The sequence below is a fragment of the Meleagris gallopavo genome, chromosome 2 (assembly GCF_000146605.3).
Source record: "Meleagris gallopavo isolate NT-WF06-2002-E0010 breed Aviagen turkey brand Nicholas breeding stock chromosome 2, Turkey_5.1, whole genome shotgun sequence".
Taxonomy (NCBI): Eukaryota; Metazoa; Chordata; class Aves; order Galliformes; family Phasianidae; genus Meleagris; species Meleagris gallopavo.
In genome coordinates this window covers 47,033,687-47,045,334 of record NC_015012.2, presented here as the reverse complement: position 1 = coordinate 47,045,334, position 11,648 = coordinate 47,033,687, and the positions used below count along the sequence as shown (strand labels likewise).

General features: G+C 40.4%; 1 protein-coding gene across 2 annotated transcripts in view; it reads right to left on the bottom strand.

Annotated features, from left to right (window-relative positions):
• GINM1 (glycoprotein integral membrane 1) overlaps positions 1-5,131 on the bottom strand; it is a 9,396-nt gene extending 4,265 nt beyond the window's left edge. For both annotated transcript variants that reach the window (XM_010707165.3, XM_031552456.1), the window contains exons 1-4: positions 4,981-5,131; positions 4,711-4,807; positions 2,586-2,737; positions 656-812 (exon numbers count right to left, since the gene is read on the bottom strand). In XM_010707165.3, coding sequence (XP_010705467.2) covers positions 656-812; positions 2,586-2,737; positions 4,711-4,807; positions 4,981-5,106 — 532 coding nt within the window. In that variant the 5' untranslated portion in view covers positions 5,107-5,131. The remainder of the gene's footprint in view (positions 1-655; positions 813-2,585; positions 2,738-4,710; positions 4,808-4,980) is intronic.
• Between the last annotated feature and the right edge of the window lie 6,517 nt (positions 5,132-11,648).

Here is an 11,648-nt window from a genome sequence, read left to right as displayed (position 1 = left end):
GAGGTTAATTATTATTTGACCCTGTAAGCTAGGAAGCAAAAACATGCTGCATTTCATTAAGATCAAAGAAAACTTAACATTTTTTTTTGTTCACTTGATAAGAAGTAGCACTATTACAATGCAGCCCTTAGCTATGAATTTCAGCTGTCATCAGATTTTAAAAGTGACAAGCTAGATAAAAATATTTATCTCCTAATAAATCCTTGAGTTTTTGATTGAACTGAAATAAGATTAAAGTATCCAATAACTTCTCTTTCTTTAAAGTTATTCAAGTTTAATAACTCTTCTCTGATTTGGAAGTGACCCAGACAGGTATTTCCTTCAGTTTTCCCTTTTGATCTCAGGAAAAGAGGGAGCTTTAGGGAAATTTCCAAAACAGCACTGAAAGAGAAATTTATGTAAATTATTGGGCTATGATTTTACAAGCACCAAGTAATTCAAAGAACAGATTTGGAAACAAAACAAAAGTAGTAAACTAGAATGTAGAGGAGTGGAATTCAGGTATAAATAAATTTAAAAATAAAAACTTAATGGTTAATCTGACAACTGTTTAACCATGCAAAACAACACTGGGATAACAATGTTATTTTGTCCTTGTAAATCAGTATGTAAATTATGCTCAAAAATATTATGTAACAGCTAAAAAAAAAGAGACCTTTTCCTGAGAGGTTGGGAAGCGTAAATAGCACGTCGTTGTCCCTTGGGATGGAATACAACATGCTCTCTTTCAAAGGGACGGTGTAGTTTGAATGTCTCAGTACCCTCAGGTCCTTCACTAAGATATCTATTTCTGTTACTTCTTCCTGCTGAACCTGCAAGAGATGCAAACAGATTGATATTGTTGAGTTTAAAGTAAAGATAAAGTAGGCTGGCAAAGAAAACCATTACATGCTCGTTAACTCCAAGCCAGTAAGATATAGACAAATGCTGTAACGTGAATCAGTACTCTTAGCTTAAAGCACTTCTACAGCCACTGCTGTATTAGAATGTATGCTGAATAGACCAGGTCTCCCTCTCCCTGCAAAAACATGTTGTAGTCAATTGGTGGGCTTTCAACCAAGTCTTACAGAGCTCCTCATGTCAAGGAGGCACTTTAAAGCATGAAAAACTCAAATATATATTAAAAGGGCACATGGAAATGTTGCTCAGATGAGACTGGCACTGCTGCTTTTGCTGTCATTGCTTTTTTTTCCCCAACAAGTGAAAAAAAATCCTGCTGAGATATTCATTGCTGTTTTTGTTTAGCTTTAGCTTATTTTTCTTTAAAGTGATATCATTCAGAGCAGACAACAATGAAGTACAGAGTAACTGTGTGTTCACATATTCGCCTCTCCTACTACAGTCTGATGTAAAACAGTTTGTCAACAGATACATGTCTTCAGAAAGGAATACAGGGGATGACGTGGTTTCACTCTTGCTTCCACAGCCATCAGCCTTTCACTTTTAACATGTACAGAACAATACAACTAAAAAGATGGCTGTTACTGCCAGCTGATACCTAATTAGAAAGATTGAAAGCTTAACAGAACAATTAGGGGAACAGAATGAGGTTTGTGTTCTTACCAGGTGTCTACACAAACCCAATTTGCATTTTGATGTCTAGTTTGAGATCTGAACCACTGCAACACTGTTGTCTAACAAATGTTCCAAACCAAAGTATATTAGCCAACAGTGTTGTAAGGACCTCATTAAAAAACCTTCAAATCTCAGTGGGATCATCGCTTTTATTAAGAGAAAAATTTTCACAGAGAAATGCTTCATGCCAGAGTACTTCATGATGAGCATGCAGTTAATTAAGATAATGGTATTATCATCATTCTCCTATTAAAAAAATACAGCAGAATATAGGACAACAGCTCTATCTTCTAACTATAACCTCTCTGGTTGGAAAAGTATAACTTATAAGTGACTGTGAGAACTCAGTTCTGCACATTTCAATCTCAGCTCAGTTGTAGCCCCTGACATTCACTGCTGTGTGTGCAAATACAGTTAGAAGTTTTGTGGATTTTTTATTTTGCTCTTCATCTCAAAAAAAAATAAAAAAAAAAATCTATGTTCAACATCAAGGTTTTTATTCAGATGAATTAATTGGCTTGAATACAAAACAGTCTAAGGCTAAGCCCTCAGATGATCTTTCCTAGTAAGGAAAGATCTAAGAGGATGCTGCTGCAAGCTGTGTGGTAGAAATGTTTTATTAGCTTGAAATAAAGAATGGGCAAAATCTCAAGACTCAGAATGAGCACATGCCCATTTATTAATTTTGTACATTTCTTTGAAAATGAAATACTGCTTGTGAGTTTGATTTTCCTTGCATTTTGGAAAAGTTCATGATATTCTAACAAGCTTAATGGAAAGTCATCCAACGGCTAACTACTGAGATAAGAATGTAAACATTAAAGCTTAAATTCTCCTTATGAAACACCTCTGCTGACCCAGGTTGGTTTTATCTCCCTCAGCATCGTGCTAACTAGCATTAGATTACATACTTTGTACTTTGACCACCATCCGCACACGTGTAAACTCTTTAACTCTTTTACTGTTTGCCTCTCCTAAACTCAAAGAAGCAAAGTGTTACTTTTCCTTACCTGTCTTCCATCAATTTCCGTCACTTCTTCCTGAATGACAATCAGCTGCAAATCAGAACTGGATGCCAAAGGCCACTCATGAACCATGATGCGAACGCTGACAGTTCCCAGGCGTTGCTGCTCTACCATGTCATCCAGGCTTCCATTCTCCACTGTTAAGACATAATGGCACAGTTTTCAAAGAGAAACCATCCCAAACAGAAGGCAGGGCACAATGGAATTCTTCATGGAGCATATAGATGCAAACAGATGTGGCATCCATACAGGTGAGCTGAGACTCTGCTGCCCCAGTTTCTAAGCTACCAGCACTGTGTGTCACCTGCAGTGCTTCTTAAGAGGCACCCAGGGGAAATGCTTCACTTGTGTCCGTCAGTCAGACAACTCCACCTGCGACCCTTTTCTTCATAAAGCTATTTAGCACTTTAAAATATAGAAAAATCCTTTTCAGAATCATTTAGGAGTATCTTACTTTGGGAAAACAAGCAGCAGAAGGAAAGAAAGAGGAATTGTTCCCCATGGGTGTAAGCACTAACACGCTGCTGAATACTTTCTAAATTACAGCAGCAAGCAGATATTAAGAGACCAAAGATCTCAAGATAATGGAGCTCCCTGCAGTCCCAACCTTTCATGTGTCAGGCTGGAGCTAAAGATGTTCACTGATCTGAAACTGATTTTGTGGAAACTTGAAGTGGGGATATAGGTCCAGGCAAAACGTAACAATAATGTCAAGACAGTACTTCTCTGGAGACTTGGTCTCTAATATTCAAGATTGTGAACATTTGGCTCAGTTTTGATTTTACATACAGATATTCAGGATTGTTTTTCCCCTCTCTTATTAAGTAATGAATATCTCAATACTCTTTCAGCCTTTTATAAACATTATCTGAATCTGCTGTTGAGAATTTAGTACACATGTAACTGTTGCTTTGCAGGTAACAGAAGTACTGTGTTGAGGATCCAGACCCAAACATGGGAATGGACAATTCCAGGCTCCCAGGTCAAAACAGTGTTTTTCTCATTGTTTCAGATATTCATCCATAACTATAGCCACTGCAAGCTATTCAACTATGGTTTTGGAAATTAATAGGATCCACTACAGTAGAGTGCTCAGCATCTCTCAAAATTAGTCAATAAAATCATATTTATTTTTCTGGAGTCAATTATCTTGTAGGTAAATGACATTTTGTCACACTTTTCTATCCTAGGATAGAAAACACAGAAGCAATAAGAATATAACTACCCCAGAAATAGAGAAGTGAATTACTGCTCTCCCACTTCAGAAAAGAACTAATGTAAATTAATAATTGATAATACTTGAGAAGGAAGGGTTCAAGAGACAAGGTCGTGGCTCAGAGAAACCATTTAGAAAAGCATTAGTATTTTCTAAGTAAACGACTGAGTGTAAAGGGGGGATGACCTCAGAAACCAAGCAGTAGAATGATGCACCTGATCCATCACGAGATCATTCTGAAAACAACAGAAGCTTAAAGCAAGTAATACAATGGGCCTCACTTAATTAATTATACAGTATGTTCTGAGCATCTCAAAAATCACAGTGCTTTCTGATCTTTCACAAAGGTGTTGTATTGGTGGGGGGAAAAAAAAAACAAACAACAGTTTCAAGATCATTTGAAAACATAACTACTACTGAACACAGCAAAACTGCAGTACTGGTGCCTTAATATCCTGTCCAGGACAACCTTCTTTGTCTACTAAAGGCAGAAATGAGATAATGAAAAATATCTTCCCAAAAGGTCTTCATATTTTTGCTATTGAGCCTCTGCTTGGATGCATGCCAGTGAGCTAAGGGACATGGCTATTAGCAGGGTGGAGTTGCATCCTTCTGTTTACATTGTCTAGCTTGTCCTGCAAAACATTCTTCTGAAAAGACAGAGTCTTGAGTTCAGATTCAACCATTTAGATACAAGCCTATCAATGTGACTTGAGTACAAGGCACTAAGATTTTCCCACACACATCAGTAAGAAAACTTTCCTAATTTGGGAAATTTGCTTCTACTATGCTGAGGTTTGCAGAGTATGAGTACAGGCAGAAATTGTAAGCTTTCTTTACTAGATGACAGGGAAAGAAAATACTGCAGGAAAGAAAAAAAAAAAGAATACTCACATATTACTGTTTGACACGTTATGTGAGCAACTCCGCTTCTCATAGGAAAATCGTTCAGATACACCTGTCCATTAACATAGGTGATATTAAACACAACCTGGAAGATAGACAGACAGAATGAATGTGCAGTCCTGCCCCTATGCTGTAGTTCTGTTCTCAGAGGAACGCAATTAACACTGACTGAAGTCAGACCAAAATATATTCTTATCCACATGCTGACTTCTTTCGCTACATATTAATTCACTGAATAAATAGAAAAACCAGACAAACCTGCCCTTTGTGAAATTCTCCATTGCTTTTCAACATCATAACATTGACTCTGATTGTTTCCTGGAAAACAACAAAGAAAAGAGATGTATATTTATGTGAGAAAATACACAAAGCCCTGAAGGCCATAAGCAACTTTCACAGCTCTCTTGGAGATCAGCCCTATGCAGGTCCCAAAGTACATTCTCAGGCTTTCTGCCTTGCAAACAGAAGCAATAGAGATATGCTTCCTCGTTCCAGGTACATTTTTTTCTCCACTTTTTAATAAAATTGACTGATGAGAAAAGAAGAGACTGCTTCCTTCTAAGTGTAACTTATTTTTTAAATGCAGACAAAATAATAATCAAACAAAATTATCGGAAGACCTTGTTACACATGGATGTAAATGGAACAGAAGACTCACGTTAGCTGCAACAGAACAGACAGTGCATGATACAATCAGATTCTGCAGCTCTGTCAGTTTGTTAAAAGTTCTTTTAAGCCTTCAAGTTCAAGCCTATTGTGATAAAGTTAACACCTGGCTTTATCAGCACCAGCAGTGATCCTGTTTTGTTTTTCTCCTCTGGTTATCATTTCCAAGTTAAGCCACACAGGCCTCCTCCAAGCCCCAGGGATTTATTTCCTTCTTTCAAACCTCAGTTGATGTGATTTCTTGTTTCCTTCATTCTGTCCTCTCGTTTCATCCTTGTAACCTGAGGGTTTCTTTAGCAGATGGGTCCTGAAACCTCCTAACTGCCCTGCGATGAGGCCTTTATACAAAAACCATCCTCTCTTGGACATCACCACATGTAAAGAGTGCCACACTGCTTTCCTGACTCATCTCAGAAATACTGTTAGATTCTCTATTTGCCTTTTGGGAGCCTTACGTTACTCTATCCGTGTTTCACTTTCCTCTGGAAAACTTTTCTCTGACCCTTCAGCATCTTTAGCTCTGTGTTTGAGACAGTTTCACATTGAACAACTGATAAATGAGGCACGTCTCCAAAGAGAGGAGAACTCCTCAGAATTCAGAATGAATGAATAAAAGATTTCTTAGGCAGGAAATACTTGGAGCACAAATGATTTTTTTGCCATGTTTTTACCCAGTACAATGTCATCCCAATTCATGAGCAGAAACTTTCTGGAGTACAACTATAAGATAAAAATTTCCTTAAAACAATGGGTTACGAATAGCATCCAGAGCTACCAGAAACTGAAAAACAGCATCCCAATCTGATTCAGCAGAAATCTGGCTTCAAAGGGGAAGTGTCGTTTAAAATCCAACATAGATTTATCTTAATTATCTATTTAACTAAATACAGCATCTTTTTTAAAGGAAGGTAATTTCCTTTTGGTTGGAAATTACTTGTCCTTGATGTTTCAGGTGCATTTTTCAAGTCAGTAGCAAAATTCTCTGACCACCGAAATCAAAAAGAAAAATCTTTTTCCCTGCCCTTCCTAGGAAATGGGTATTTATGCTGACTTTTCTCCAAAGCTCTGATCCCAGTTATTCAGATAATATATAAATTGACTTAGAAAACCGGAATTCTATTACCGAACATTTAAACTAAATCTGTCGTATAACTGTGGGATGTAATCTGTTTTGCCATCCTGTAGCTTCCTCAAGCCACTTATTTTGTTCCTCATATTTTAAGAATGCTGTATAGTTCAAAAATTTGCCAAACTCTTAGCACTTTATCAAGCCCTCAGAGCTGTGCTCATTTTGCACTCCCAAACTGCGTAACAGATGATCGAGATTTTGTGTCCTGACTTCCCAGTATTTTCTCTCTTTTGGGAATTCAAAGGGCCTGGAGGATGGACCTTCCAGGCAATCTTAATAACACTTCAATTTTAAGCTTCAAACCAAGTCTGAGCTCCTCTGCACTGAAAGTATTTTGCAATCTTTTCTCAACATCTACAAAGTGACCCAGAGATTACTAGAAAAATAAAACAACAGATAACCAGCTACTGCTAGGAAGAGGGAAAGTCCCCCACCTCTTATTTTAATCAAATGCTGTATTTGAAAATGAAGGGCTACAGGCAAAATAAATGTGCTCAGCAAATGAGCACTGTATGCACAGTGAAATGTGCACGTGATGATTTCTTCAAGTTGTCAACTCTGTTGACCTGGTACCCAAAAGCACAATCATTAATTCTGTTGCACACATAGAGCTTGCACTTGAACAGCACATTACGTGCTTAAGAAATTAAAATATTTAGGAGAACACATCTGTGCTGTCAAAATTACATTAGATGGTCACATGCAGACAAGTAAGACAGCTGAGCTGATCTAACAGCTTGCTGCCTCTGCCACTAACAGACTGATTGCAGCTCTCTCCTCTCCAGCACATCTTCCTTCCCTCCCATTTCTGCCAAGTCAGTGAGCAGCTATAGCTCATTAAGCTGGCAGGAGAACGGCCACTTTGTTGCCAGCTTGTTTTCCTCTCCATAAGCAAGAGGCAGACAAGCAGTGGAGACACGGGCTGACAGCTGGGAGAGGTGTGGGACTCACCTGTATCTGAGTATTTCCTGACCTCTTGTATGTTCTTGTTTTGCCTAAGACTTCTTACCAGTCTTGGTACCGGACTTGCAATGAAACACTGCAAGTAGATCTCCAAGTTTTGGTGTGAACAAATAACTGGCTCTCGACTGTTCTTGATCCAAATGTTCCCAAACTGATACAGAAACATCTCAAGGCCACCTTTTTCCAGAGTAAGAAACAACTCCCATTGACATCATTCCTGACAGGTATTCATTTAACCAATTCTTAGAGCTTTCTGGTGATGTCCAAAAAATGAATACTGTCCTCAACTATTTACTCTAGTGCTCTCTTTTTCTATCTTTAATGTTAAAAGCTTTCCTGATGCCTAACCTGGAACTTTCTTGTCGCAGCTTATGAACAGGTCATTCATTACTCTTGATAGCACCTTTCCAGGGAAAATAACAGCCCTTCAATTCAGTTTTCCTGATTTTATATTGATGCTCCCAGCTCACTTCATTCTTCCTTGGAGATCAGTTCCTCACGACTGTCTTCCCACTGGTCCTTCCTGCACCACTACACCCAAAATCCAATGGCAATGAACCTACTGAGTCCTGAACATAGGCAGTACACCGTAATCCTCAATCTTGTTCTGTTGCTTTCTGGAGAAGCCTGAACCATGAGTGTAAGTCTAGTTTGTACAACTTAAAATCACTCTTAGTGATGTTATAGGGTGCAGATGCATCTCCTGAGTTTTCCTAGGACTTCTCATCGCTGTTTTAGCACTCTGGCAGGGATACTCACAGCAGTAGTGGCCCCAGTACCTGCAAAGAGGACAGCACCTCCACCACAGATTTATGCTTTTCTATTAGAGGAAAGCAAGGCTGGGGCAGTAATAGTGTGGCAACATGCATGACAGGTTTTATGTGAACTAGTGAATTTTGGTAAACCTGAATCAACAGCGATAAGAAGGCGGTGATTATGTTCTAATCCTTTCGCCATGTGCTGCAACAGAACCCAAGAAAGCTCTCTGGGGCAGTGCAATACAGTGCTAGCAAAGAGAATGGTGACAGAAAGAGTATAAAGCACATTATTTGAAAGGGAATATTTGTTGCTTCTTAAAGAGTCCCCGCACTGGTTCTGCACACATCTTCACCCACCTGTAGCCTTTCAAGAAAAATGCCACACAAGACAAAGCTGTAGGTCTAATCAGGCAGGAACTTCTATCAGATCCGACTGCGGAATTACTAAAGAACCTCTTTGGCACGTGCCTGACACAGTTACCCTGCCCTGAAGGGCACTCAGTGGCACCCAAGTGCCTTCGAGACTCACACAATCCCATCCCTCTCCCCAGACTCCCAATCAAGGCTCCTGCTGCTTCAAGGAGCAGATGGCACAACGCCTGGCAGTACGGCCAGCTGCATGGGTAGCAGGGGGACAGACAGCCCCTGTAGCAGCTGTGCAGGGCTATCCTCTGTGCAGTATGGAAATGGGAAATCAACAGAAGTTGCCATGCAAGTAAGAAATGGACAAAACCAGAATCTGTTTCTAAATTTGAATGGAGATTGTGGGAAAGAGTGTTCAAACAAACCAAAAACTACCATCCAAATTCACACTGCTTTTGAGTCCTGGCACACACATGGAAAACTGGCCCCACAAGGTCTCAGGTTCTGTTCTTATTCCTTCATCAGACTTAAAACAAAGCTACGCTGTAGGGCTTTAGCTGCCCACCAGGCACAGCTGAGGTAGGAAAGAGTCTTGGTACAGACCCCAGCACGACTGGAGAACTACAATTAGCCCCTCATATCTCACCAAACTTCAGTACAAAATCTTCTCAAAGAAGGCTTGGTATTATTAAACAGCATGATAATATTTAGAATAAGACAGTGAAATTCAATACTTGCTTAGGTAACTACAACTCAACTATCTTGTTAATATATAAAGCGAACACATTGATGCTTTTGCTTTACTTTACTTTTCTGAACAAGCACACATATTCCTTCCTTGTTTTGTGATGTTCATGGAATAACACTGCTTATCCTTTCCTCTGCCCTACGTGTGTTGCCTTTGCTCTCTTCCTATGAAATCAACTCACACTATGAATATTTTATTCATAACCAGAATTTTAAAGCTGAACACTTCATCTCACATAATCAGGACACAGCTGCATCACACTGCTTTAATTCAATCAGATATACACAGAAAGATGATGCGGTATACTTTAAGTATAAAATTCAGAATATATGCCAAGATGTTAATAGAGAAATTGGCATAAACCTATGAAAGAAAGATGTCAGCATATCACTATAAACAAGTTTCTTTGATTAAAATACATGACACTCACTGCACACACTCATGGGTGATGTAGTGAAGATTACTTTTTTTCTGTTATGAAACAATCTAGCTTCATAGAGGTTTCTTGCAGCCAACAAATAGCCTGAAAAATATTTTTTCACGCAACTGCATGAACATAAGGTCTGGTAGGCAAGTAAGCCTTTTTGAAAGAAAACAGTTAAATCTAAATTTTCAACAGCAATTGAAGTAAACAAACATCAGTACATTCAGCCCACTATGCTTTCAGCAAGTTCTTGACAGCACATCAAAAATACTCTAAGGCACAAAATCTAATTCTTGACCTAGCACTAGAAAAACACATTACTTTGATGCAAAGATCAGTTATACTGTTGTTGCATCATTCCTTGCCTCTGTTTGTTTTTCTTCCCAATCTGTAATCCAGATTTGCTTGTCCAAATTTCAGGAGGAGAAAGCAAAACGAAAGCACACATACTAACATTAAAAAAAAAAAAAAAAGCCCAGATTTCAAAACAGCTTATTTAAGAAACGACAAGTGTTGCACAACAATGGAGGCGTTCCCATTCCAGAGCTGAACAAAAGCATTACAAACTTAGAAAACGAAATTGCACAGATGTTCTTCAACATTCTCAGGTCTTTCCTCATTATGGGTCCCATAATATCTTGGAGGTAAACTTACTGCCATGCACAAGACTGACAAAACGTGAAGCTATCAGTAGTGCTCTGCCATCATACTTTCAGGAAGCTGGAGTGTATAGCCAAGGCAGCCAAAGGGAAGCTGCATCCAGCCTGCAGTCCAAACCCTCCTGAGGAAAGAGCCTTCTGATCACATGCCATGTGTTGCTAAGCTCCTGGCTGCTGATGCCAACCCAACAGCACTGAATTCCCTTTCTGTCCAGGCCCTTCTTCTCCCACCAGCTCCTGCTCACACTGTCAGGCTTTATGAGGGTTCTGAAATGCACCTGCCCTACACTCAAAGCAAAGTACTTGAGGATCAACTGAGCTATGTCTGCACTCCCACACTTCACTGCATCTGAATGGGAGTACTGATGTCTGAAGATCTACATACCCATCTTCAAGACCTAAGCCCATCTCACTTCCAATGGTTGCAAAGGGAGGTGGAGACAAGGAAGCGAGCTCAGGATGTGCCAGTGCAGGGCCTGTGCCAGGCCCTCAGGAGGACTGTTTCAACCAGTACCACAGGGAAAAGGGGCCCTCACAAATCCTCCCAAGGGACAGTGACTGGGTGAATGGCTGGGTGAATCCAGCACAGGCACTGGAAGGAGAAAGCAGGCAGCACGATATCCTGCACTGGAACAGGTTGCCCAAGGAGGTTGTGGATGCCCCATCCTTGGAGGCATTCAAGGCCAGGCTGGATGTGGCTCTGGGCAGCCTGGTCTGATGGTTGGTGACACTGCACATAGCAGGAGGGTTGAAACTACATGATGATTGTGGTCTTTTTCAACCCAGGCCGTTCTGTGATTCTATGAATATGCAGCTGCATTGGGAACCTGCTGTGGGTTCAATTCAGAAGCACAGACACGGCCATAATGCACCATGTATTTGTGCAGCACCAGCCTGTCACAACGCAGGGGACACGCACACACACATACACACACAGCACGAGGTTTATCTGCCCAGCAGTACAGATAGCCATATCGTTCTTCCCTCTCAGCCTGCCAGATATTTTTCAGAAGCTATATGGATGAATCACTGAAGGGAGGCAGGAAGCAGCGGGCACGCAGTAACCAAGTTTGTAGCAGACGCGCAATGCCGTCCTTGTGCGCCTTTCCCCGCACACCTCAGCCCGAAACGCCCGCGCACAGCGGGACGAGGTCTGCAGGCAGCGCACCTGCGCCCGCCCCGCGCTACGCCGGGAGCTCGCAGCGCCCGCAGCCCC